Source organism: Melopsittacus undulatus, chromosome 2, assembly GCF_012275295.1.
Source record: "Melopsittacus undulatus isolate bMelUnd1 chromosome 2, bMelUnd1.mat.Z, whole genome shotgun sequence".
NCBI lineage: Eukaryota > Metazoa > Chordata > Aves > Psittaciformes > Psittaculidae > Melopsittacus > Melopsittacus undulatus.
The window spans coordinates 1,027,574-1,051,993 of NC_047528.1; the positions used below are offsets into that span (position 1 = coordinate 1,027,574).

General features: G+C 52.3%; 1 protein-coding gene across 1 annotated transcript in view; it reads left to right on the top strand.

Annotated features, from left to right (window-relative positions):
- Window positions 1–3,230: 3,230 nt before the first annotated feature.
- Window positions 3,231–24,420, top strand: part of RNF169 (ring finger protein 169) — a 31,180-nt gene continuing 9,990 nt past the window's right edge. The window contains exons 1-3 of the mRNA XM_034072797.1: window positions 3,231–3,236; window positions 9,527–9,878; window positions 20,960–21,036. Of these exons, the coding sequence (XP_033928688.1) occupies window positions 3,231–3,236; window positions 9,527–9,878; window positions 20,960–21,036 (435 nt within the window). The remainder of the gene's footprint in view (window positions 3,237–9,526; window positions 9,879–20,959; window positions 21,037–24,420) is intronic.

Below are 24,420 nucleotides of genomic sequence, written 5' to 3' on the forward strand. Positions count from 1 at the left end.
GGGGATCTAATGGGATAACCCACCCCAAGGCTCGGCTGTGCCCCTTCTGCCTCTGAAACATCACCTGGACCCGGCTCGGAGATGCTTGAACCCCCCCGAGAGAGGTTTAAACCCCCATGTCCATGCGGCGGCACTTACAGCATCCCTTGGCCTGGCACAGCCCCGAGCATCCCCAGCTCCAAGGGGGGCAAAACAGAAATCAGGGCTTTAGCCTCCTCCAGGAGGGTTCTGTTCCACAGCTGAGGTCCCCCAGTGCCCTGACTCCCCGCCCAGTAAAGCCCAGTTGCCTTCCCATTGCCGTGGCTGGGATCCTGCCCTCCCAAGGTAGTGGGGTGCAGCGAGCTGTCCCGTACCCACAAGGGTTTCAGTGGGACAAAGCAGTTGAATCCACTCTCCCCACCAGGTGCTTTACATCCCTCCAGCTGCACAAAGCCACCTTAGATGACCAACAAAGTCCCTGCCTGCAGGACACCCAAGCCATGATCCCAAATCCTCCTCGAGCAGAGTGAAGAGCAGCACTCACACCTCAGCCATGCTCCATCTCCCCAGCATGGAGCTGATGGGCATGAAGCATCATGACCCCTGACGAAGTCACCTCCGTGTTGCTCCTGTTCCTGCTGCTCCCCAGATCCTGCTGGAAGTGCTCCAGCTCTGGCTGCCAGCCCTGCTCTGCCTCTCCATGGAGAAGATGGGCAGCATTGGATCCTCCTGAGCTGCCGTGTCCACTGCTTCCCATGGCCAGGGTAACCCAGTCACCAGTCCATCATGGAGATGGGTTCCTTAGACCCCCAAAGCCAGTTTTAGGGTGGTTTTCACCCATTCCTCCTGCTCCACCTTCACAACTCACACTTCCAGGGGTACAAAGAGCAAGACACTGTATCAGCAGAAGCCATATGGGCTTTAATGCAGTGTTGAACACCTTCATGCCCATGTTCCCACATCAAACAGGCTTGGATGGAGGTTCCAGACCTTGCAGGCTTCTCCTTAATCTCTACACCACAGGGTCTCTCTCTTGTCCCCATCTCCTTCATCTTCCTCACACCACCAGCTGTGGAGAAGCCATCATCACTGCAATTCCTTTGGCACCAGGAAACCAAGATCTCCTTCATCAGCCAACTCAGTTCTTTTCCTCCATTAAGTCAAGCTTGGGATTGGGTTTTCCAAGGTTTGAGGTCTTTATGCCTGATGCCAACCCACTTGGAGTGGCACCAAGCCACTGGTCTGCCCACAGCTCCAAGGTGTCCCCAAGCCCCTAATCCTGCTCACAGCAGCCACATGTCCCATTTGGCTCAGAGAGGGAAGCACCCAAGGGGAATTTCTGCAGGAGAACCTCTTCCATCCATCAATCCCTTCTTTCTGCTCATCTCAAACCCTACCCCAGGAGCCAAACGCATCCCTCTCTACCAAACCACGTCTGCAAGTACCCATTCCTGGAGCTGGATATGATGGATATCTCTTAGATTCCCTGAAACGTGCCTGAATAACACTTTAAATCACCAGCTCTGCTGTTTTCTCTTGAAGATGCTGAGCACAAGAAGCCAAGATGCATTAATGCACCCATCCTTCAAGTGGCCACCACCAAACCACAGGCAGCAAATGGAGACAAGACCTCATCCCACCTGGAGTCTCCCAATGGGGAGCTCTGTGGTCCTCAGAGAGCACATCCCTATGTGCAGAGCAGGGGATGGAGCTGGGCTCATCACAGGGATGATGTTAATGAGCTCTAAAACAACTGTGCCACTCGGTGCATACGATGCACATGGCTCTGGTGCAGGACAGGGGGATGAAGGAGAACATAACCTAGGGGTGCTCTATACAGCATCTGCCACCGTCTGCCTACAGTGAGCACAGCAGTGCACTCACTGCTGCATCCCAGGGCTGAGCAGAGAGGTCCTGAAGTGACCACACAGCTTCAAAACACTGCAGAGAGGGGTGTGAAGGGAAGAGAGCAACAAACACCCCCCCTTGTGTGCTGGGGGCACCCCCAGAGCGTGAGCAGCAGCTCAGGGAGGGGATCCTGCCCCTCTGCTGTGCTCTGGGGAGCCCTGAGAGCAGCTCCAGTGCCTAAAGGGGCTGCAGGAAAGCTGGAGAGGGGCTTGGGACAAGGGCCTGGAGGGCCTGGCCAAGGGGAATGGCTTGAACCTGCCCAAGAGAGGGGAGACTGAGCTGAGCTCTGAGGCAGAAGCTGTTCCCTGGGAGGGTGCTGAGGCGCTGGCACAGGGTGCCCAGAGAAGCTGTGGCTGCCCCATCCCTGGCAGTGCTCAAGGCCAGGTTGGACACAGGGGCTTGGAGCAGCTGCTCCAGTGGAAGGGGTCCCTGCCCTGGCAGGGGTTGGGGCTGGATCAGCTCTAAGCTCCCTTCAACCCAACCCATTCCATGGTTCTGTGATCAAACATCAGGGATGCTCAGCTACAGACTTCCAGGGAAAGGTATGGAAAGCAGCTCCTGCAGCCTGCACCGTGGCCAGCTCATGATCCTGCCACCAGGCCCTCATGGTGAGGGATGTTTTTGGAACCCACACTGTTTATTCAGGAGTTTGTTTGAGAATCTCAGTTTTCACCTGAAAAAAACACCCAAACCAACCCAAAATGCATCGTGTTGTGCTCCATTCCCCAGCAAACACGAAGGGGTTTGACCCAAAGGCTCAGGAACCAGAAGGCAAACAAAAAGCACCCAAGTTTCCTTATTTCCAAGCCAATCCCATGGTGTTTTGGAGCCTGACGCAGGGTGGCAGATGGATTGATGTTGGCAGTATGGAACTGTCAGACAGATTCCTTCGCAGATGAAGATAAAGAGCCCTGGTTTTGCCAAAGGGTGAATGTATTCTTTATGAGACCCACCAGAGATGTAACACAGCACCTTGCTCCTGACAAGGCTGGTCTTTAACTCCGGGGTCTGCACTTAGGCCATGGCTGGACTTCTCCATCAGTTCTAGTCCTGATATGGGGCCAGGAGCTACAGTCCTGACTTCAGCTGATGCTGTTAGAGAAGGGACACTAAATACCTCCATTGACTGGGCTCCGTGGCCCTGATTTCCTCAGCACTTTCATAACCTGCCCACAGAGCTACGTTACAAATGGGCTTTTCAAGGCAGGGAAGAGCTGGGAGAGGAGGTGCCGGCTGCTCCCGGTGGGAGCTGTGTGCTCAAACCCCTTCCATATCCTTATGGAGCAGGAGGAGAAAACAGAGTGTGGTCAGCAAACGTGCAGGGAGCTGGGAATGAGCGGAGCATGGAGGTGAGGGAGGATGGGATAGGTGGGGAGGACCTGGGACCCAGACTGGTTTGGGTTGAAGGGAGCTTAAAGCTCCTCCAGCTCCAACCTCTTCCATAGAGCAGCTGCTCCAAGCTCATTCCTATCCCTCCAGGCCCTTGTCCCAAGCCCCTCTCCAGCTTTCCTGCAGCCCCTTTAGGCACTGGAGCTGCTCTCAGCTCTCCCCTTCTCTTGTCCAGGCTGCCCCAGCCCAGCTCTCTCAGCCTGGCTCCAGAGCAGAGCTGCTCCAGCCCTCGCAGCAGCTCCATGGCCCTCTTATGCTGTTGCTGGATGCAGATTCCTCATGGGGTTGATCTCCACCTGTCAATGCCTTGAGCCCACACAAGCATTGGGCAGCAGCCTAAGACTCCTGCTCCCAGCCCATCCCTCTCAGCATCCCTCCTCCCTGCAGGCACAGAAGCCATCAGGAGATACAGAGGGACGTTTGGACAGTCAGGGCTGATGTCCTGCATGGCTCTGGTCCCCACTGGTCCCACAGAACCCCATGCAGAGATGAGAGCTGGATGGGGAAGTAGATCACCTCTCTGGGATGCAGATTCAGCCTTGTCTCCTTGCATGATGCCCCTGAGCTCTTCCCACCTCTGGCCCTACAGCTCTGATCAAGGTGGAAGAGGACATACAGAGAGGATCCTTCAGGCTGAGCTTTGGTCTGGTTTCATGCTGCTCCTTCTGCATTAAACCAGCATTGGAGTCACCCCAATTCACAGCAGCAGAACCATGGGAGAGGAGCTACCTCCCTCCTATGACTGATGGTGTAACCTTGAGCTCCTCACTGGGCACACTGGAGCCACGTCTGCATCCAGGCTCCTGTCCCATCCCAACCCAGGGCCTGGCTTTGGCTCAGCCATGGCAGGAGATGTGTCTCCAAGCTAGAAGTGAGCACTGAACATCTGGAGCTGCAGGGAGATACCTTACATGTGAGCATCAGCATCTCCTCCTGGTGCACTGGCTGCAGCTGTAGCACTGACACCACTGTGCCCAGCATCCCTGCTCCCATCCTGATGGGTGATTCAAGCCAAGGAGAGCTCCTCCTGAAGGCACTTGTGTTTAGGGGACGTTCAAGCAGAGGATTCACCATGGAGCAGGTCCGGAGGTTGCTCTGCCCAATGGGGCACATAAAATTCAGCCTCACTGAGGGGTTTTATTGCATCTCACACCTTGAGCTATGGAGGCTGCCTACTGAGGACATCACTCTATATCTCCTGAGGACATCACTTTACATCTCCTGAGCACATCACTCTGCATCTCCTGAGCACATCACTCTGCATCTCCTGAGGACATCACTCTGTATCTCCTGAGGACATCACTGTATCTCCTGAGGACATCACTCAACCTCTCCTGATTCCTGCTCCAGGAAAAGGAGGAGCAGCCTTCAAACCCATCACCCTACAGCAGGACCTGTGCTGGGGGCACACCATTTCCTACAGCACTTTGAATGCAAGGGGTGCTCCCAAGGGCTTTGTGCAGTTACAGCAGATCCCTGCAGGAGCACATGTCAGCATCTGAGAAGGTCTGATCACCATCCAGCCCTAACCCATGCAGGCAGTGGTTGGGTTTGCATGAATCAGGGTGCTGGAGGACTCTCAAGAGCTCTAAAGCTGCATCTCTGGGGATTGAAGGCAGACAATGATGGAAGAAGCTTAACAAGGATAATTCACCAATGGAACCCCACAGCCCAGCCTGGGATGGGCAAACGGTGCTTTTAACGTCTGAGGATGATGCCAAGCACAAGAGCTGCCCCAGGGCAGGTTTAGATGGAGCTGAGGAACAATTCCTGCCCCACAGGGTGCTCAGGCATTGGAACAGGCTGCCCAGGGCAGGGCTGCAGGCACTGGCCCTGCAAGGGTTCACAGCCCGTGGAGATGAGGCCTCAGTGCCATGGGGCAGGGGTGGCCATGGGTTGGACTGGATGAGCTTAAAGGGCTTTTCCAATCTCATTGATTCTGTGGTTCCAAGACCAACAACATGGTTAATATATGTAACCTGTAGCCTTTAATCAGGGCAAACCAGCAACAGAGGATAGTGAGTAAGAGATTCCCCTCCAGGGATGGAGATCAGCACCTAAATAAGAGAGAGGGGTGAAGAGAGGCTGGGCAAAGGAAGGGGGAATGCCATAGAGGAGAACGGGGTGGGCACAGCATCATTGCCTGTCCGTATCTCCTGTCTCCTCTGCAGCGCATCCCCACCTGCATCCATGGCAAGTGTCTGCCCAGGGCTGGTACCATCGCTGGGAGGACCACAGAGAGAAACGGGGGTGCCAGAACCCTGCCTCGGGACAGGGGAGGAGCAGGGACACGATCCCTGCAGGCTGGGCAAGGCAGAGCATCCTGCCTGGGGCTGCGGGATGCGAGGCTGGAGCCTTGCGCAGGCTTAGGATACCCTCTGCAGGCCGGCGCTGGGCTCCGCACGTCCTGAGCTGTGGAGTCATGGAATGGGTTGGGATGAAGGAGCTTAAAGCTCATCCCATCCCAACCCCTGCCACGGGCAGGGACCCCTTCCACTGGAGCAGCTGCTCCAAGCCCCTGTGTCCAACCTGGCCTTGAGCACTGCCAGGGATGGGGCAGCCACAGCTTCTCTGGGCACCCTGTGCCAGCGCCTCAGCACCCTCCCAGGGAACAGCTTCTGCCTCAGAGCTCAGCTCAGTCTCCCCTCTCTTGGGCAGGTTCAAGCCATTCCCCTTGCAGGGCTTTGGGCCAGCAGATGAACTGGAGCCACAGAAACCAAGTTCTGTCCAGAGGGCTGGATGCTCAGGAGCTGTTTGGGACAATATCAGACAGAGATCCCTTTCTAACCCCCCTGTGGCAAGGACCCCTGCAGGGAGCTGAAGCTCTGCACGTGTCTTGTCCCATGAGTGCTTTTGGTGGGCAACTGTCCCCTCTTCCCATGTTCTCTGTCCCACCCTGAGGCCTCTCCAGGCACCATCTCCCAGCTCAGGCTGATTCGGGGGGGAAGGCAGTTTTGGGGTGTCCATAGGGACTGCAGTGATAGGACAAGGGGTGATGGGTTCAAACTGAAACAGGGGAAGTTTAGATTGGATATAAGGAAGAAATTCTTTACTGTGAGGGTGCTGAGGCACTGGAATGGGTTGCCCAGGGAGGTTGTGAATGCTCCATCCCTGGCAGTGTTCAAGGCCAGGTTGGACAGAGCCTTGGGTGCCATGGTTTAGTGTGAGGTGTCCCTGCCCATGGCAGGGGTTGGAACTGGATGATCTTGAGGTGAGGTCCTTTCCAATCCTAACTATTCTATGATTCTATGATCATCAGGACACACACCTGAGCTGATGGACCAAGTGCAGTCCCAGCACCCAATCCCTGCCTCCTTCACATGATCATTCATCTCAATAGTCACTGCAATACACTTAAAGTCACTACAATTATTTGTTCCCTGGAAATCAGCTTTTCCATCAGTTGGCCCTTTGTGGATCCCCACAGTGGTGAGGATCGATGCATTGACATCCTTGTATCCATTCAACAGCTGATAGAGCAGGTGAGACAGCAAGGAGATGATAACCCTTAGCAAGTCCCTGGCACCCATTTGAGGCTGTTTCTTGGGCAGGGATCTCCCCTTCCTCTCTCCAACCACGGCTCTTGCAAGGAGCCCCAAATCTCTCCTTATATCCAGCCTAAACCGACCTTCTGGATATAGGGACAGAGGCTTCACCTCTGCCTCTGCAGCCACCCCGATGTGAGGATGGCTGAGATCCTCCATCAGAGGGGGGCCTGGCACTGAAATGCGGTGCAAAGACAGATGGTTTTAGTGCCCCAGTAAGGAGATGGGAAGCAGAAGAGAAGCACAAGAGATTTCCATAGCAACCAGTGCAGAGGCTCAGCCTCCTCTGATGTTCTCTGGTTCCCCCTCCCTGCACACAGCTAATGCAGGATGGACCTCTCTTTAGAGGAGGTTTGGTGAGTGCATGATGGAGCCAAGCAGTCAGGAGTCCCTGCACAGCCACAGAAAGCACCAAGCTCCTCTGCAGGGAGATTCTGAACCTGAGGCTGCCTTAAAAATGCCCCCAAATCAGTTCTTTGAGCTGATTCAAGCTCTTGAATGTAGAAACTGCAATGGCAGAGCCCAAGGGCCATCAGGGTGACATCCATCCAGGCACTACTAAAACCCGTGTGCCACAGAAAGGAAGAGCAGTGCCCAAGCTGAGGGCTAAAGAAGAAGTTCTTGGATGCCATGAACCTGTAGAAGACAGTGTCCTGGGGGAGCTGGTGATGGAGAGCACAGGGAGCAGAGGGGCAATGGGAGATGTCAAAGCAGGACCAGGCTGGGGCAGCACCATGACAAGATACCTGTCCTCTGAGCAGGGCAAGCATTTGAGGTTTCTTCCTTTACTCACTATAGAGCTTTGTAATGGAAACAGGGAATCCTGGAATGGTTTGGGATAGAAGGGAGCTTAAAGCTCACCCAGCTCCAACCCCTGCCATGGGCAGGGACCCCTTCCATGGAGCAGCTGCTCCAAGCCCCTGTGTCCAACCTGGCCTTGAGCACTGCCAGGGATGGGGCAGCCACAGCTTCTCTGGGCACCCTGTGCCAGCGCCTCAGCACCCTCCCAGGGAACAGCTTCTGCCTCAGAGCTCAGCTCAGTCTCCCCTCTCTTGGGCAGGTTCAAGCCATTCCCCTTGGCCTGGCCCTCCAGGCCCTTGTCCCAAGCCCCTCTCCAGCTTTCCTGCAGCCCCTGCAGGCACTGGAGCTGCTCTCAGCTCTCCCCTTCAGGAGCCTTCTCTTGTCCAGGCTGCCCCAGCCCAGCTCTCTCAGCCTGGCTCCAGAGCAGAGCTGCTCCAGCCCTTGCAGCAGCTCCATGGCCTCCTGCATTTCCACCTCTGGTGCTGTGCGAGCCCTTGGAGCTGCAGGGACCTCATTGATGTCAGCGTTTGAAGCTTTAGGGATGCAAAGTCGGTTATGTCTCATGAACCGCATGGAACCAATCCCCTCAGAGGCTTCCCACAAGGCACAGTCATTCCTGAAGGAAGCCTCCTTGGCCTGCAGCATTGAGCAATCAGCAAACAAGGAGCAGAGCTTGCGGAACACATTGAGGGCTTAAAGAACAGCTATTGGGAGGGAAAGGCTTGGAACACCTTCCCTCCTGAGAGGTGCTGCTTCCTATGGAGGAGCCTCGGAGGAAGAGATGCAAAACCCCATTTAAGCATCCTCTTTTTGGGGTAGAAAAGGGAAGGTGTGGAAAGAGGCTGCAAGACAGAGCTGGTGTAGAGGGGCTGTGCATCCAGAGCAGGGAAAAGGAGGCAGCAAAGAGCCAGGCTTTGGAGATGAGCCAGACCTAATGAATAATGGGCATGAATAATGGGCATGGGATGCTGGCTGTGGTGAGCTCAGCGCACAGTGAATCCCAGCTGCAGCCCCATGGAGCCATCGGCAGCCTCAGGAGCACATCCCTGGGATATGTTTTGTGCTTGCTGCCCTTTTCCCCATCCTCCTCCAGGCAGGGTTTGCAGAGGGGCACTCTCCCAGGAGGGAAGGGATAAAAGAGGAGCTGCAGCATCCAAAGGCACAGGTTTTCCTTGGGAAAAGGGGGTTTGCCTTCCCCCCACCCTGGGAATGGGGTCCCCAAGGGACCCTGGAGTAGGGGAATGCCCAAAGGATGCTGTGATCCCATGGGAAGCCTGTGCAGGAGCAGGCTCCTGTGGCCCCTTGAATGGAGGAGCCCACACTGGAGCAGGCTTGCTGCAGGACTTACAGGTCCACTGATCCCATGGTGGAGACAGAGCTCCTGAAGGATGCATCCCATGGAAGGCACCAGCGCTGGAGCAGGTCACAAAGAGTCCCATGTTGACATGGGAAAGACTCACACTGAGGAAGCCCATGGAGTGAACCCCATGATGGAGCAGAGGAGGCAGGAGCAGCAGAGACAACATGGGATGAACTGACCATGCTGGCACAGAGAAGCTGTGGCTGCCCCATCCCTGGCAGTGCTCAAGGTCAGGTTGGACACAGGGGCTTGGAGCAGCTGCTCCAGTGGAAGGGGTTGGAGCTGGATGGGATTTCAGCTCCGTTCAACCCAATTCATGAGCAGTGCTATGCAGTAAACACCAAACCATCCCCAGCCCACCCGCTGCTGCGGGACTGAAGAGGCGGCTCCTCCTTATATAGGACAGTCATGAATATTAACTAGGTGGGCGTGGTCACCGCGGAGCGGGCCCCGTGCTGCATATGGCTCTAATTAACATAAATAGCGGTGGGGGGGCGCTCATCCCCTCATTAATTATGCACAGTGGGCGTGGTCTCTCCCTCAGCGCTCCGTCCCTTCCAAGAGTGAGAAGATGGCGGCGGCGGCGGCGCCGGGCGGACGGGCCGCGGTGGCTGCGCGGCGGGGCCGGCGGCGTCGGGCCCGGGCCGGGCTGGGGGTACCGGAGGAACCGGAGCCGGAGCCGGAGGTGCTGCTGGCGGTGCCGGAGTGCCCCGGGTGCCGGCAGGCTCCGGGGGAGCCGCCCTGCCGCCACTCCTTGTGCCTCGCTTGCTTCCAGCGCTGCCTGCAGGGCCCGGGCCTGCGCTGCCCGCTCTGCCGCAGCCGCCGGGCCGCATGGGCCCGCACCGAGCCCGCTGCCACGACGGCTGCCGGAGGAGGGGAGCAGCGGCCGGAACAAGGTGCGGGGAGCAGCCCCGACGGGCCGGGAGGGCGCAGGGGGGCTGTGGGGCTCAGCCCCGGCTTGCAGTGTGGGTTATGGGGGGGAACAGTGGGTCTGGGCCTTCCCACCTGTGCTGTGGTGGGAGATGGGCCCTATGGGGCAGCCTGGCCTGTGGGGGCCGTGTTTGCCCTCTTCAGCTGCCCCACAGTAACATCCCCATGCCCCCGTCGTGCTCTGCACCCTAGCAGTGATGGGGGCAGGATGGTGACCCCCTCATGGGCACCATGGAGGTGTGGAGACTGGGTGGGAGCAGGGTGCGGGCAGCTTCTTACCCCATGCTCATCCATGGGGATGGTTTGGATGCTCCAAGCGGCTGCTTGAACCCAGAAATGGCAAACTGGTGGTTATTGGTGTAACATGGAGCAAGAAGTGAGTGGTTGTGGGGGAGCTGCCCATTGGAAGGGCTGCAATTGGGGTGGGTTTGTGTTAGAGGAAGGGAAGTCCCGGCCCCTTGTTGACATAAAGATCCCATCGTTTGAGTTCAGGGCTCTCTGTCCCCGCCTCAGAGCCCTCAGCCCTCCTCCGCTCCCTGTGTTTCCTTGGGAATAACTCCCTCCTTTCAGCCCCAGGCGTTGCTCTTTCCCGATGGGAACATTCCCACCGTGCTGCTGTCAGAGCTCCCGGCACACCGGGATCTTCCACCCGTGTGAGTGCTTCAGGGTGGCAGCGCTGCTGGGATCCCTGTGGAGCAGCCGAGGCTTCCAGCTATGGATAAGCATCCTTTGGCCATGCCCTAACCGGGTGGTTTCCAGTGTGTAACCGGTCTCCCTGTTCATGCTCTAGTTTCCTGCGGGCAAAAGGAGCAGGGTGAGCTTCAAGGGCTTGAAGTGGTGGTTTGAGCTAAGCCCGTTCACCTGGAAGGAACTGGGAAGCTTTTCCTGCAAGGGGGTTTGTGGGATCAATGAACGGATGGGGCTGTGCGCAGGGAGCTGAGCCAGGAGGCTGAGAGCAGCTCCTCCTTGGGAGCAGCTCCTCCTTGGGAGCAGTTCCTCTTTGGGACTGTTTAGTTCCTCCTTGGGAGCGGTTCCTCCTTCCTGGCCCAGCCACAGGAACATCCCAAGTCCATCTCTGCTCCAGGGCAGTGGTGTTGGTCATGCTGAAGTGTTCCCAGCTTGGTCTGACCTCACAGGGAGGGAATATCCAGCAGTGTCACAAGGAATATCCAGCTGTGCCACAGGGAATATCCAGCTGTGCCACAGGCAGGGTTGTGCAGTGCTGTGGTTGTTAGGAGGGAACAGTTTTCATTCTCTGCTTGAAAGGATTGTCTGACATGGGAATATGTTGCACATTTTAGGGTGCTGAGGCGCTGGCACAGGGTGCCCAGAGAAGCTGTGGCTGCCCCATCCCTGGCAGTGCTCAAGGCCAGGTTGGACACAGGGGCTTGGAGCAGCTGCTCCAGTGGAAGGGGTCCCTGCCCATGGCAGGGGTTGGGAATGGAGGAGCTTTAAGGTCCCTTCAACCCAAACCAGTCTGGGAGGCACATGGTCACAGAATCCCAGAATCCCAGAATCCCAAGGGTTGGAAGGGACCTCAAAACTCATCCAGTCCAACCCCCCTGCAAGAGCAGGGTAACCTAGAGTACATCACACAGGAACATGTCCAGGCAGGCCTTGAAGATCTCCAACATAGGAGACTCCACAGCTCCCCTGGGCAACCTGGTCCAGTGCTCTGGCACTGTGTTGATTGTCATTTTGTGCTTGCCTGGAGTTCCTAATGCTATGGGATGTCATGGAGACCATCGTGGAGGGTCTTTGTGCTGAGAATCATAGAATCACAGAATGGTTTGGGTTGGAAAGGACCTTAAGATCATCCAGTTCCAACCCCTGCCATGGGCAGGGACACCTCACACTAAACCATGGCACCCAAGGCTGTGTCCAACCTGGCCTTGAGCACTGCCAGGGATGGAGCATTCACAGATTCCTTGGGCAACCCATTCCAGTGCCTCAGCACCCTCACAGGGAAGAGCTTCTGCCTTAGATCCAATCTAAACGTCCCCTGTTTCATTTTGAACCCATTACCCCTTGTGTCACCTTGTACACCTTGAGTGTCATGGGCTCTAAATTAGCCTGGAGTAACCCCTACTCATGCTGTACTCCACGTTTCATGCCATAGACCTTGCCACCATAAAATTACACTTCAAGCTGTGGAGCCATTTAGTTAATAGCTGATGAAGTGAGATAAAAGGAGCTCCAACAGCAGTTCTGATGCATTTCCAGTCTAGGTTTAACCTTGTCCTTTAAATGGCACCAGGTGTCTGTGTTGGGCTAAAAGCTGGAAAGGTAACTGGCCACTTACGATGTAAGTTGGGCCAATAATGTGTCAATCAAAGGGAGCTGATGTGTTACAAATGGTAGGGCCTACTACATGTAGAGAGTGAGCAGTGGATGTGGTTTAACTCCATGTTAGGGATTGATATTATCAGATCTTGATGTTACTGAATGTCCCCATGGCTGAGATTGGCAGGGGCCTCTGCTCACAGCAGGGTCACCAGGAGCAGGTTACCCAGGACAGTGTCCAGCTGGGTTGTGATTGTCTCACATCAAGGTTGGAGACTCTGTCTCCTCCTTGGGGAACCTGTACTGGTGTTTGACCACCCTGACAGTTAAAAAGGGGGTTCTGCTGCTAAATGGAGCTCCTTGTATTTCAGTTTGTGCCTCTTTCTTCTTGTCCTGTCACTGGGCACCATTGCTGCTCTGCAAGGGTGTCGATGGGCCCATAGGTCCCACGTCCTCTCTGCTTGCTCTATGGGCATCTCTATACCATATAGCACATGGAAAGGCACCTTATGTGCTGGTGTAAAACCAGATCTTGAGTTCAAGATGTATTGCTTTGCTAAGAAAGCTTTCTGATATTCAAAGAGTTGCCTGGTGGAAGTCTTGGAAGGCAGATAAGTGCAGCAGATGGAGGCATGGAGACTTCAGCTAGCCAAGAAGAAGGAACAGAATATGTTCACAGCGAGGTGCTCAGCCTGATTTGGAAGGAAATAAATACATTCACATTTGTCCCAAGGAAGATGGAATTCTATGTGAATCAGGGCTAAAGAAGAGGACCTTGAGCAAAAGGACAAGCAGATGAGGTCTGTATCTTGTCAGTAGGCACAAGGCCTACCTTCATTATCAAATCCTCACCACACTGATAGATTTCTGCCTATCACTCCTGCCATTGCCATCCCAGATTATAGATGACTTCAGGGAGGTTGGAAGATTCCTGAAGAACAAACATTTCCCCTGGAACCTGGGAAACAAATTCAGCTTTCCAAGGAAAGGGCTTGTTAAGTTCATCAAGAAGTTTAAACTCCTAACAGGAAAGTGCTCTGGGAGGGAAGGAACAAAACTGGTTTATGGAATAGACCCCCAGGTGTTTTGGAAAGGACCAGGGCATCTGCTCCCTTACACTGCATTAGGATCAAGTGGACCTCAACCATTCCTCATAGACATCCAAATCCATACAGACAGCAGGAGGGGATCCCACATCCGCCTCTGTTCCAGCCTCTGAATCCTTGGAAAACTTTGCTTAACATCTGATCAGAATCTCCTCTATCAAAAGGCAGTTGATTCCTTGTGTCCCTCTGCTGCCTGGTCATGCTGCACAGTTAATAACTGATGCTCTAGTGAGAGGGATGGGGTTTAACACAACTTCCCCCTCCTTCCTCCGAGGCTTTTTTTGGCCGTGGTTTCCCTCTTTCCCCACTGGCCCAGACCAGTCCCACTTACTGAGCATTTCCTGGGATTCCTCCATTTCCTCTCATTCCTATTGCCCTGTCACCAGTTCTCTTTGCCTCCGGACCACAGTGCTATGGGCTTAGAAACAGCAATCCCAATGAAGCCTTTCCCTGCTGGGTGAAAAGCAGGGATTTACTTCCTGCATCAGTCTGATTAAAGCCATCACTGCCTCTTTTAGCTCCTGGCTGCAGCATTGGTGGTGTAGAGCTGTTTGATGGGAAGGAAATAAGGTTCTTCAGGAGCAGTAAGAACCATGCCATGAGGCTATCAGAGTCCTTTCACCTCCATCTTCTCCCTCTCCATCCTCTCGCCACTCATCCACAATGCTTAAAGTATTTCTCCTCTACCATTCAAGCCCTTAATGAAGAGAGAGGTTAGGCCCAGGCTCAGAACTAGCCCCAGTGGCACTCTGAGAGGCTGTCCTGGCATATCACTGGATCATAAACTCTTGGAAGGTCATTCTCCAGCTAGTTGTGCATCCATTTGAAAGGTGGTTATACCTAAACTAGCAATTTGTTTCTCACTGCTTCCAAGAACGGGTTCTTTTGTGTGCTTCCAAATGGAAAAGACCCACTATTTTTTGCTTATTCTTATTCAGGATGCTGAGGACGGGGTTATCCTGGAAAACAGGGATATATCCATTCCTTTCCAACTCTAACTATTCTATGATATCTATGATATGGGAGCTAGAGTGAGCTGGGAACCAGCATGCAAGGAAACCTCATGGAAGGAGCCTATGTCTGCTGGACTTTGAGCTCCATCTAGGATCAGCCCTGCTGTCCCAAGCTGGCAGCTCTGCAGGGCTGCATGTGTGGCTCTGACAGCACCAGGAGAACATCCCAGCCTCTGTGGTTGTGCAGTGCTGTGCCTGAGCTCCAGTGGTCTCCATGAGCCCAAAGGTGTTGGCACTAAACCGTATCGAGCAGGATCCCGTAACCTGTCCTCATGGGGTTAAGAGCTATTGCTCCTTACAGCTTCTCCATCTGGGACCCTGAGCTTCTTCCTCCAATGCCTTCATACCACACTCTGCCTCCCCAGCCAGCTCTTCTCCTCCACACAGGCAGGAGGGCAGGATTTTGAGTTCATAGGATCCCAGCCTGGCTTGGGATGAACGGACCGTAAAGCTCATCCAGTTCCAACCCCCTGCCACAGGCAGGGACCCCTTCCACTAGAGCAGCTGCTCCAAGCCCTGTCCAGCCTGGCCTTGGACCCCATCCAGCCTGGCCTTGGCACTGATTCCTTTATAGTGGTTCCTACTCTTCCTGCTCTCATATTTTCTTGCTTTATTTCCTTACACATTCTCTCCAGAGCAGGTTGTGGACAGTGAAAGAGCAGTTTCTGCATGGGCTACTCACAGATACAGGGGTGACCCCTAACACAGCACATCCTGCTGGGCATTAACTTCTCTAACATGGATATCTTGGTCTCTACAGCAGGTAAAACACCTTCAAACCCCTAAGAGATGAACTCACATCGTTACTTGTTTCTCCCCCATCCCCTAATTTCACCATCAAAGGAGATTGGGTTGAATTCATTCGAGTTGTTCTTAAAGAGCTGGTGTTAATTTGTGCTTTGCCTGTTACCTTCTAGATACTTGCTAATGGACTTAACTGGTTGTAGTACCTGTGCACATACTGAAACTGAGCCTGCTGTTTCAAGGAGCTGCTTCCCCCTCATTCCCCTACTTCTCCATGACCTTAAGGAAAACTCCTTTGCCCCAGGAAGCTTTAAAGATGACCACAAACAGTTCAGAACTTACCAAGGGGGGATTTCACCAGCTTTCTGAATCCACCTCTTCTGTCTCCCTCTTGCACCCCCAGACAGCTCTTTCTTCCATATTCCTTTATTCAAAGCCTCTTCCAGGAGTTACTACCCATAGGAACACACATCTTGTGGATTTAGACCCAGTATGGCTCAAACAACTCCCATCTTCTCTGCGACTGGTGCTCAAACACCGGGCAGAGGCATCAACCAGTTCTTGGACACATTCCTGGAGAGCTCTTTCCATTTACAATGTGGTGTATTCATGAACTCAGTACATTCCTGCTGGCTTTAATGGCCTTTTATCTATTTATACCTCTGTAGGACTCACAGATTGTACAAATTCCATCATAAGACCTATTTAATGTATGTGCATTTGTGCAACCCACAGGCTGGTGTTCACTGTTAGCTGTCCATAGAAACCAGGCAGGGCAGATCAGTCCTATGGATGAGAAGCAGGATTCAAGAGAGTTCTTCCAAAACACCTTCCCTTTTCCATTGTTGAGCATCTTTAGTTGCCTCTTGCTCTCAAAGTACCTGATCACAGGTAACTTTTGGTAAACACTGAAGCATCACTCTTGTGAACACTCAGGCTTTTGCTGTGCAGTTATTTCTCTGCCCCTTCCCATTAACTGATGGATTTCTTTGTTCTCTGTCTTGCTTTTAATGCATCCACTTCCTGGTGGGGTTTTTTGTGCCTTTTATCAGCTTTCCAAGGCAGACTTTTGAAAATGAAGAAATGGAGCCAGAGGTGCAGGGAAAGTGATGATTTCTGTGCCCAGCATCCGTGCTGGGGAGCTGGGGTGCTCCATTTGGAACATAAATCAAGCAAAATGAGGTAATTCTCCTCCTCTCCTGTTCTCTGGGGAGAACCCCCCTGCAGCCCTGATCCAGCTCTGGGGCAGCTGCACAAGAGGATGTGGAGCTGTTGGAATGAGACCAGAGGAGGCCATGGAGCTGCTGTGAGGGCTGGAGCAGCTCTGCTCTGGAGCCAGGCTGAGAGAGCTGGGCTGGGGCAGCCTGGACAAGATAAGGCTCCTAAAGGGGAGACCTGAGAGCAGCTCCAGTGCCTAAAGGGGCTGCAGGAAAGCTGGAGAGGGGCTTGGGACAAGGGCCTGGAGGGCCAGGCCAAGGGGAATGGCTTGAACCTGCCCAAGAGAGGGGAGCCTGAGCTGAGCTCTAAGGCAGAAGCTGTTCCCTGGGAGGGTGCTGAGGCGCTGGCACAGGGTGCCCAGAGAAGCTGTGGCTGCCCCATCCCTGGCAGTGCTCAAGGCCAGGTTGGACACAGGGGCTTGGAGCAGCTGCTCCAGTGGAAGGGGTCCCTGCCTGTGGCAGGGGTTTGGGCTGGAGGAGCTTGAAGGTCCCTTCAAACCCAACCTCTTCCATGATTCTGTGAAAACCTATTGGGAAGACTTGTCTTGGGGAGATCATTGCAATCATTGGTACTAGTCTATTTAGGGTGAGACAAGTGGGGGAGAAATGACAGCATGTTGATAGCTATCTACCACATTAACATTTTTTAGTGTCATCTTCTGCTTCAGCTGGAACTCCAGGCTCAAAACACGGTTCAGTCTATTTTTGTCCCATTTGTCTCTGCATGAGAAGTGGTCTGGAGCCTGTTACATTATGGGAGCTGTTTTGGGATGAAAAACCAAACCTTTCTGGAGGGTTGCATTTCTGTTTTCAGTAGATCAGTCCTAGCTTGGTTCAGGTCTCATTTCCTGTTTGCTGCACCACAGATGCCCACAGCAGGGCATGGGAAGGGATCTGGCATCACTGTGCTCTCCAACCAGGATGAGACAGCTCAAAGTCTTCCTGCAGCTTCTACCTTATTGATTCTTCCACTTATGGTTTATGGCTGAGTTATCCTTGTTTCCCAACATGCCCCAATGAACCACTGCCACATCTTCATGTGATTTAATGTTCTTTTAAAACAACTAGAGAAACTGGTTGGAAAACTGTTTCCAAACCTCTCCATAGGCAGAGAACTTCCCACTCCTTATTCTGTGCCTTGAAAACCTCATTATCTCATCTTCATCTGCAAGTATAAACACCAACTGCTGGAAGTTCAAAGGAAGGACAGTGAAAACCTCAAGATGTTGATTATCCCTGTCAGGAATAAAGGGGACAAGGAAGCTGCAAAGTCTGCTGTAAGATTCCATGGAGCTGAGGGTGATGAGGATTCACTGCTGCAGGTGGCAGAGCTCTGACTTGCACCATGACATTGGCTTGGCAAAGCCCAGCAGCCTCTGAACAACAGACAGGGAACCAAAGGGTTTCTGAATCGAGTTCAACTTAGTTATTCATCCCATGCTGCTGAATTCACCAGATGGATGTTCCTGAAGCTTTTGCCAGCATAAAATCTGCTGGTCAGGAGTGGGGATTAACGGTGACAGTGTGGAACTCACTTCTGTGTAAGGTTGAAAGGATGGAGTCATTGAGGGGGCTTGAAGTCAAATGCCTCTTGTAAAGAGAACCAGCGTTAAGTAATCAGAAACCCTTTTGTCTTCTCAAATAGTGCAGAAATCAGTTGTTTTTTCCAAGATCGAGCACAATGGGATGAAACTCTTGCCTGCCAGCATAAAGGAACAGGATGCTGGGTTTGAGCCTGCTGCTGTGACTGTTCCAGTGTTATCACTGTGCTCAAAAGGAGTATCTCAGTGCCAGGCTTCCCAATAGCCCTTCAAAGTCGGTGTCATTCAGAAACCATTCCTTTTGACCACCAGATCACTCAAGAGGAAGAATAAGCCAGAGTTTTTGTCAAAATCAAGTAAAAGCCTCTTTGTTCCATCTTCTTACCCATTTTGCTGTTGTCATCAGCTGTAGCATGCATTGAAATAGCTGAGCTGCCTTGTCCTGGACCTGAACATCCAGAATTAGAACAGGGAGGAATGTGTGAGATGCTCTGATCATCTTACCTTCCTCCCCAGCTGCATCCCAGTGTGAGGACCAGTCTGGTTCCATTTGTGGTGCTTCTGTGCTGCTAGAAGCATCCTTGGCTGGGGCTGGCTGGCTGCAGGCTCTGTGCAGCATTGCCCTACCCCAGAAACCATAATGGGGTGTTGTAAACATAGATCTACCATTCATTCAGTGCAGCATTTGAAATCTCATCTCTTTTGACCCCTCTGTAAAATACAAGTTAGTGCATGATGATGCTGTATGTACCATTGTCTGTGCCTGGTGTTGGACCACATTAGCTAAACCAGCACAGCTTCATAGATCCATTATTTAACGTCTCTTCTGGCTTGCTGAACCTATGTAAGCAATGAAACAGTTGATGTGGCTTGTCTTTACCACTGCATGGTTCCCTAGGGTTAGTCAAAAATGCTTCTATTACCCTGGAGGGAAGAAATACACCTTTTTAGGCATGGAGATAAGGTCTGAGACAAGCCTTAAATGTTCAGATGTAACTGAACTTGGCTGCAGGCACATTACACATTCCTGCTGCTGCCTTGGGACTGCCTCCCTGGGCATTCAGCTTGATGAAATCCACCAAGAACTGGGAAGTGCTCAAGGATACAGGGAAAACACCCTGTGAGAAGCTGGTGGAAGGCTTCCAGCAGGAGCAGGAGGGAGGAATGCAGCCTGGCCTCCCCAGCATCGCCACCGCTTGGCATTTCTATCACACACATGGGGATATTTGGGATGTTTCCCTTCAAAAACAAGCTTAGCTCATGCAGGCGTGTGAGGGAGAGGGAACGGCAGCTCTTTAGAACAGAGCCTTATCATCTGTATGGCTCATATTTGATTACAAGAGTGGGGTTTCCCCTTTTAAAGCAAGCATGAAAGAAATAGGCTGTGATTTGTTCAGCTTTAGCCTTGGCAGCATTCTCTGTCCATGATTCCTTGAGCAGGAAGCTCCAGAGTTTGCATTCACACTGGTGAGGAAGGACTGAAGTTGAGGGGCTTTCCTCTAGGAACCTTAAAACCAAACCCGTGGAGGTGCAAGGAGGGTTTAGTCAGTCTTTAAACAGCCTGTAAATGGGGCCAGGAGGCAGAGGATGCCCATGGGGCAGCCACCAGCCACTGGGGGATTGATGTACTTATCCCACCATCAACCTTTCATTCTGGACCAGTGTTACTGAGGCATAAAACACTTCCTAAATAAAAGATGGGCAGAGCTGCCGGTTTATATCCTGTAATTTATAGAGCTGGGAAAAGGAAACAGCACTGGTGTTTCCTCCTGGTTTGTACTCATAGTACGTTGGGATGATGCACCCTGTGTGGGGTACTGATATGGGCTGAGTCAGGATGGTTCTTCAGTGGTTGTCTATGGAGCCAGGCTGAGAGAGCTGGGCTGGGGCAGCCTGGACAAGAGAAGGCTCCTGAAGGGGAGAGCTGAGAGCAGCTCCAGTGCCTAAAGGGGCTGCAGGAAAGCTGGAGAGGGGCTTGGGACAAGGGCCTGGAGGGCCAGGCCAAGGGGAATGGCTTGAACCTGCCCAAGAGAGGGGAGACTGAGCTGAGCTCTGAGGCAGAAGCTGTTCCCTGGGAGGGTGCTGAGGCGCTGGCACAGGGTGCCCAGAGCAGCTGTGGCTGCCCCATCCCTGGCAGTGCTCAAGGCCAGGTTGGACACAGGGGCTTGGAGCAGCTGCTCCAGTGGAAGGGGTCCCTGCCCATGGCAGGGGTTGGGAATGGAGGAGCTTTAAGCTCCCTTCATCCCAACCCAGTCTGGGATCCTCTGCTTCTGTTTCAGTTGTTCCTTTTCCATCCAAGCTCCTCTGACTGCAGTACAACTTGTCCAGACTTGTGCTGCAGGGCAGCTCTGAGGCTGACATAAAGGAAGGAGTCATCTGGGGAGTCACAGACTCCAGGGATGGAGGTTGAGCTGTAACCCTGTGCCAGGATGCTTTTGCTTTCTCCATTCCCGAGGGGGAAGGGAGGAAGTGGGAGCAGGATGGGGAATTCCTGCCGGATGGAGCAGCCTATTGCCTTCCTATCACTGACCTCGGGAGCAAATGGAAGCAGAATAAAAGCTGTGCTTGCTCTGGGACAGCACCCAAATGGCTGTGAAGGTGGAGTGAAAACACTGTGTCCCTTCCCATAGCAGGGGTTGGAACTGGGTGATCTTAAGGTCATTTCCAACCCAAACCATTCTGTGACTCTATAGAAAATAGAAGGTTTTCAATGAGTTAATTTAAATAAGAGAAGAACATGGGTGTGAATTGAAGGTGTTGTGCTGCTGCTGTCAGCCTGTGTTCCATGGGTTTCTGGCTGGAGGAGCTGCTTTAAGCCTGGTTTCATATCTGGGCCTCTGATTCCCTGTGGACTCTTAGGGCTGTTACTTAACCTCTGTGTTTGCACCTTCCTAATACTGCCCTGGTTGCTTGTCAAAACCTATTGAGAATCCCAAAAGGCAGTGCAAAATGGTGTTACTTTGCCATCCTCCTCCTGGTGTTCCTGTGTTAAACTGAGCTCTGATAGCATGGGCATAATATAAAGATATAGATATACAAAGATATGTGGTTGTGCAGGCCATGGAGAGCTTATCCTTTGGGAATGATGGACACTCCTAATCACTGTGCTCTAAAACCTGATGCCTTTTTGTTTCTCTTTCCAGACTTTATATTCAGAGCACCCATTAAATTAAGCAAACCAGGGGAACTCCGAGAGGAATATGAAAGCCAGCTAAGGAAGGTACAGTATGCTGGGTAATTGTGGGGTTTCTTCCATAATAACATGGGATTTCCAGCAGGAATGCAAGGAAACTTGAAGGGCTTTTTATGGACTTAGAGGAATGCCAGAGAGCAATTCTTCATTAAGGACTGTAGAGATAGCACAAAAGAGAATGGGTTCAAGCTTAAACAGGGAAGATTGAGGCTGGATGTAAGGAAGAAGTTCTACATTATGAGGATGCTGAGGCGCTGGCACAGGGTGCCCAGAGAAGCTGTGGCTGCCCCATCCCTGGCAGTGCTCAAGGCCAGGTTGGACACAGGGGCTTGGAGCAGCTGCTCCAGTGGAAGGGGTCCCTGCCTGTGGCAGGGGTTGGAGCTGGATAATCTTAAGTTCTTTTCCAACCCAAACTGTTCTGTGATTCTATTCCTGCTCAGTACAAAGGTCATTTATTCCCTCTATGCTGTTCAGCCAGTTCAGGAACAAATTGGCTGTTACCCAGGATGGAGAAGCCAGATTTGCTGTCTTAGGCTGCCTTCCAGACTATGGAAATGTCCCTTCCGTGGTGGGCCTCAAGAGACTCTTTGGTTGTACAGGGTTTATAGAGCATCTGTATTTGTGGATGCAGTTCAACAAAGGCTTTTGCAGCATGAGGCATCTCCTGCAGTAACATCCTTCTCAGAAACTCTCTATTCTGAGCTAGAGCTTTCTGTCTGCAAGAGAAGAAATGGGATTTCAAGGCGGAAAACTGGGAAGGGAAGAAAAGGTTTTCAGCTGTTTTGGAGTTAAAATCTGGGAAAATATTTTCTGTATTTAAAAAGGGATTTTTATTATTCATTTTAAAGCCTGAATCATTGAAACCATCTCCAGTAACTTGTCATTGATGGAAACTGGCTCCTTTTAACGTGAGAAACATCACTGGGAAAGCAATTTCTGCTGCAGCCAAGCAGATAACGCTTTCCAGTGCAACCTCTCTTGTGAGAGTCACCTATAACTCCCTCCAACATTCCCATTTCCACCTGCAGCTCCTGCTTCTGTCACCCCTTCCTCTGCCAGGACCTGTGCAACATCCTGCCAAAGCAACTTGGACTCTGCCCTGATGCTGGTGTCTCTGTCAGTAGATTTGATCACTGTGTCAGGTCGTTGATCTCTGTGAGGGTGTTGCTGTAAGATGGGTTCAGCCTCTCGCTGATTATTGTAGCTGGTGGGAAAAGGAGTTTTTCATCATCAAAGGGTTTTCTTTGGGTTTAACTTGAAGATCTCAAGCATAGAAAGGGCTGGGAAGCTGCTATAGAGTTAGAAAATACCCTTGTCGACTGAGGAGGAAAATGATGCTTAGGTGATATTTAATGTGACTAGTCTAGGAAATGTAGATTTTAGAGAGGGACTCTTCATCAGGGACTGCAGTGATAGAACAAGGGGTGATGGGTTCAGACTGAAACAGGGGAAGTTCAGGTTGGAGATAAGGAAGAAGCTGTTCCCTGGGAGGGTGCTGAGGCGCTGGCACAGGGTGCCCAGAGAAGCTGTGGCTGCCCCATCCCTGGCAGTGCTCAAGGCCAGGTTGGACACAGGGGCTTGGAGCAGCTGCTCCAGTGGAAGGGGTCCCTGCCCATGGCAGGGGTTGGGGCTGGAGGAGCTTTAAGGTCCCTTCCAACCCAAACCAGTCTGGGATGTGTGGGAGGACAATTAAAAGATGTGGAAGACTCTTCACTCCTGCTTTTTGTGTGGAATCAGTGATGCTGATGGGCAGTGTCACTTCAGGGTGTTAGGAGAACTTCAGCAGTTTATGACCTTCCATTAACTGATCTTAAGAAATGCAAACTCCTCTGTGGTCCAGGTGATGTTCACTAGGTAGGCATTGTGTTCTGTGCATAAAGTCTGGTAACTTGTGGTGCCTTTAGCTGTGGTGAGGTGCTTTGTTGACAAAGAGTTGGTTTAGGCATCAGTGTGAAGCTTAAGGGCACAGAAATCTTACTCATATAAAAATCAAGTTTATTAATAAACAACCATCACTGTATTTCATAGAATCAGATCACAGAATGGTTAAAGCTTAAAGCTCATCCAGTTCCACCCCCCTACAATGGGTGGGGACACCTTCCACTAGAGCAGCTTGCTCCAAGATGTTATCCCTTGTCCCAAGCCCCTCTCCAGCTTTCCTGTAGCCCCTTTAGGCACTGGAGCTGCTCTCAGGTCTCCCCTTCAGGAGCCTTCTCTTGTCCAGGCTGCCCCAGCCCAGCTCTCTCAGCCTGGCTCTAGAGCAGAGCTGCTCCAGCCCTCACAACAGCCCCATGGCCTCCTCTGGACCTGCTCCAACAGCTCCAGGTCCCTCTTGTGCTGCTGCCCCAGAGCTGGAGCAGGGTTAAACAGGGGGGTAATTCAGTATTTTCTTTCACTGCAACCTTTAGGATGAGCAAACCTTTGGCTTAAAGAAGAAAATCACCTTTTTATGCAGGTATTAACTGTAAACCTTTTTGGGGTTTCATCAATCCCTCCATAATAGTGAATGGGAGATCTTCCCTGATGATATTGGAACTCACTCATCAGTAATCCTGCCAGACTTGTTGCTTGATGTCTTTAATCCTGCTGCTAAGCCAGAATCTTCTGGGTGTCCAGAGGAGCCAGAACCTCCTGAGTCCATGAGTGCAGGATCTTACTCTGCAGCTCTTCCAGGTGCTTCCAGACTGACTCATACCTGGATCTTCCAGAAGGATTAAACCATCTTCTCTCCAGTGGTCCATAAAGCTTTTATATGATCATTGCATCCATGCAGGAAAAGTAGGTGCTTTGTCACCTCCTGGTAATCCTGATCACTCCATTACTAACTAACCCTTAAGGTTCAATGAACACATTTGGAGCATGATGAGGCTCCAGCTGAAGAGGTTTTTGCAGCCATCCTTTGACTTCAGCTAAAAGCTACCAAATGCCAACACCTTTCCCTTCCCCACCAGGCAAAAGGAAACACTTTTAACGTTTCTGACATCTTGGGCCTGGTTTTGTCTCCTTCCTGTTCATCCTGATTCCTTCCCCTTTTGCTCACTGGCAGATGGGATGTAGGTTTCTGTCCCTTGCAGCTTCAGCTCCTTTTTGCTGACCCTCATCTGAAGGAGCTTTGAATCGTCACCCAAGAGGAAAGGGCAAGGTAATTTTGCTGACTAAATGGCAACTTTTGCCTTATTCCAGGTGGAATTGTGCCTGCTGCCACTTAGTGAGAGTTTCTTGGTGTCTCTGAACTCCTGAATTAGGAAGGAGGAGATGAGAACTCAGGTTTGGGAACCAAAGCTTGCCTATAACCAGACTTCCCTCTGTGTGTCAAGGCAAGAGGTTTCATCTCAGCTTCCCTGCCTGTTCCACAGGGATAACCCACACTGGCTCTGCTCCTGAGGAGGGGAGAGGAGCATTCAAAGCTTT